Source organism: Seriola lalandi, unplaced genomic scaffold, assembly GCF_002814215.2.
Source record: "Seriola lalandi dorsalis isolate HSWRI2012SDOR001 ecotype SW California unplaced genomic scaffold, Sedor1 jcf7180002054147, whole genome shotgun sequence".
NCBI lineage: Eukaryota > Metazoa > Chordata > Actinopteri > Carangiformes > Carangidae > Seriola > Seriola lalandi.
Genome location: NW_019524700.1, coordinates 22322 through 25913, shown reverse-complemented (window position 1 = coordinate 25913; position 3592 = coordinate 22322). Strand labels below are relative to the sequence as shown.

The 3592-nt window shown below is 44.5% G+C and overlaps 1 protein-coding gene across 3 annotated transcripts in view; it reads left to right on the top strand.

Annotated features, from left to right (window-relative positions):
- LOC111653116 (vascular endothelial zinc finger 1-like) overlaps window positions 1-3592 on the top strand; it is a 21118-nt gene that overhangs the window by 7304 nt on the left and 10222 nt on the right. For all 3 annotated transcript variants that reach the window (XM_023403585.2, XM_023403584.2, XM_023403583.2), the window contains exons 2-4: window positions 250-998; window positions 2204-2273; window positions 3314-3482. In XM_023403585.2, the coding sequence (XP_023259353.1) occupies window positions 250-998; window positions 2204-2273; window positions 3314-3482 (988 nt within the window). The remainder of the gene's footprint in view (window positions 1-249; window positions 999-2203; window positions 2274-3313; window positions 3483-3592) is intronic.

Here is a 3592-nt window from a genome sequence, read left to right as displayed (position 1 = left end):
TTTTAAATCATTTAAACATTTGTATTTTTATTTTTCACCAAAATTGCAGCCTACTGGCAAATGATTTGACGGTCCACATGCAAAATACCTTTGTGGCTCACCAGTGGGTCCCAGCCCACAGGTTGGGATCCGGTGATATAAGTTATATATATCCTGAGATCCAGGATTCAACACTCTGTCAGTCCTTGGCTTCATATGTGGTTTCAGGATGTGTGTTCACATGGTGTTCCTGTCGCTCTCTCATTGCAGCAGGCCAATGAGGCGCTGCATCACCAGCACCAGGTCGCCGGGAACAGCCTCTTGCCTTTGCTCAATTCTGGGACGGAGCCACCTGATCAGAAACCGGTGCTGCCCATTCCCTTGGACCAGAAACCCCCCGTCAGCGCCGCAGAACTTCTTAAAGACAATGTGGCCAGTGGGGTAGGGGGAGGCGGCGGGCCTCCTGTCGCCGTGGTCAAAAAGGAGCCTAAATCAAAGACGCCCTTCATCTGCGGCTACTGCAACAAGGCGTTCCGAGACAGCTACCACCTGCGGCGGCATGAGTCCTGCCACACCGGCATCAAGATGGTCTCGCGGCCTAAGAAGACACAAACAGCCCCCACCATGGTGCCGCTCATATCCACTGTACCACGTGAGAATAGTGCAAACCCCTCGTACATCACGACTGTAGCTGGTATCCTGACTACAGCCACCACGTCAACATCCACGGGCACGAGTATCATGACTCCAATGCAGCACCAACAGCAGCAGAGTCTCCCCAAGAAGCCCCCCAAGCCGGTGAAGAAGAACCACGGCTGCGACATGTGTGGTAAAGCCTTCAGAGATGTGTATCACCTCAACCGCCACAAGCTGTCGCACTCTGACGAGAAGCCGTTTGAGTGTCCCATCTGCCAGCAGAGGTTCAAGAGGAAGGACCGCATGACATACCACGTCCGCTCCCACGACGGCGGAGTTCACAAGCCTTACATCTGTTCTGTCTGTGGAAAGGGCTTCTCCAGGTACGTGGACATTAATCCTGAACTTTATGAAAGGTGCATGAAAACAGTCATCGTTGATTTTGATAAATCATGAAAAATATCTTAAGACATCCGAGCATAAAAAATAAGGATGTCCCAATCAAGTTTCTTGTCTCTTAAATAAACAAAGTTGAAGTTTTATTGGAGCCTGATATGATAGTTTAACTGGAGAATGTGATTCCTTGAGAGAAGATGATTTATTCTGTTGTGCATTGATTTTACAGAGGGGAGCATCTTCCCTCACAAAAGATCTTTGGCTGGAGACAGACACCAGCTTCCAGAAAGCACTTTAAATTTATGTGTCCAGCACATTATCATACACAGAGGCCATCCAATGTGCTTAACAGAAATAAAAGAAACATTAAAAATGGATAATTCAATTAAGAAATTAAAAATTAAACCAGTTTAATTTTGACAAATTTATATTAAGGTGCAACAGCTAACACTATCTGCCGTTTGACATTTATCATTTTAACCAGTAAAGGTGCTAAAAGAAAAAGGTTGTTTTATTTTGTCTGGATATCAAGACTAAGAGACACTTGCACCTGTATGCACCAATCATTTTTCACATTCACACAATGAAACTTACTCTCAGGTGAGTGATACACTCACAGCGCTGTCATAAAGGAACAGTGGCGGACTGAGGTGGATAAAACACTGTAGAGTTTTATTAACTTTAACGATCAGACCTGGTATTGATCTTTGGGATGGAGCTCAGGACATCTGTTAAACTGGAGCTGACCTGAGTAAAGTTTTATTTTATCTGTTTTTTGCTCTGATAAGTATCTTGTTTGTCTTAGTTGTATTTTAATTTAACTTAACTTAGCTACAGAGAGTTTGGTGTAGCTAATGTAATATTTGGGATGCATAATGTACGTGGGTGTGTTCGTTCATTTATGATAAAGTTTGTACCTTTTTGTGATTATTGTGGTTGGAAATTTACACAATTAGCTGTAAAACTGCACTAAAATGTATGACTTTGATTTTTATTGTTGAATGTTAATCGGTAATTATGTGGAAACGAGTCCCTGCCCCTCCCAGACCGGCTCTGATCAGTATCACGTCTGAGATGTGTGTCGCTGTAAAACGCTCTGCAGTAATCAGTCATGTGGATGGAGCGATCCTGCTTGCAGAGCTGAAGATGAAGGATTAACATTTTCTTCCTGGTCTTCATCTCTCCCTCACAGACCTGATCACCTAAGCTGTCACGTCAAGCATGTCCATTCCTCAGAGAGGCCATTCAAGTGCCAAGTAACGGTAAGAGCCATGACTCCTCTCAGTGTTGCCTTCATGTTCCTTCTGTGTGCGGACTCTATACTTGAACAGCTGGCCAGTGAGTTACTGCTGGTAACTGCACGTTACTTCTTGAATGAGTTCCCTCTGCTTTAAAACAACAAGGTAAATGTGCTGTAGTGGCTCCAGTCAGTCCAGGGTCACAGACATGTTGTTTCTTCATGTGAAACTATAGAATCAGCTCTTTCTACCAAGCACCTGTTTGTCTGAGTCTCCGCCTTCAGTCCGTAAACTGGACAGCCTCACCGTTTATCGATTGATTCTCATCCGCCATCTTTGCTACTGACGTCTAGAGTCGCATGACTGACATTCCTATTGGCTCCACTGGGAGCTGTCGCAGCCAATCAGAGCGCCTGACTCAGAGGCTTGGCTGTCAGTTGTTATAAACCCAGACTAATGGGAGCAGTGCTGTTTTACTGTGAGCTCAGAGTGAGGAGACGTTTGTTTGAGTTTATTGTAGACACAGACAGAAGACGAGACCAGTCACATATTTAGAGACATTTTTCATGAATACTGCTCCAAAGGAAAGAATAACTCATGATCAGATGAAGATGGAAACTTCAGATCACCTCTAGAACAATCCAAACACGTGAGTTTTCTTTTGTTTTATGGTTTACAGCTTTTATCTATAAAATAAGGAAAGATTCAAGGTCTGTTTCTGTTACACTGTACAGAAGTCTTTACGGAGTGACAGATAATTAGCTGAGGTTGAGCTGATTCAGAATATGTGCAAAAAAAGCAACTTTACAAGGCAAAACACAAAGGAATGAAAAAACTGAAAAGTCTTAATGTGGGTCTAAGGATTGAACGGATTAAACCAGAGCTTGAACATAGAGAGGACGAGCATTTCACACCTATCTCCATGTTATTGTGTCACCGCTCTGTTCCCATGTCTTCGTATCACAAAGCATTGATAAATATTTTTTTCCTTCCAACGTGTTGATGTAAGAATCCCAGTCACAGGTTTCTGTTCCTCAGGTGTTGACTGTTTCTCCCTCTCTCAGGCCTGCACCTCTGCCTTCGCTACCAAAGACCGTCTGCGCTCCCACATGATCAGGCACGAAGGCAAAGTGACCTGCAACATCTGTGGCAAGATGCTGAGCGCCGCCTACATCACAAGTCACCTCAAGACGCACGGCCAGGCCAGCTTCAGCAACCCATGTAACAACAAAGGTAGGTGGCTCCTCACATCACAGCCACGTTTTCACTTCAACAACCAGCAGCTCCACAAAGAGCAGCACTTGGCGACAGGAAGAAACCTCCAACAGAACCATGCTGAGGGT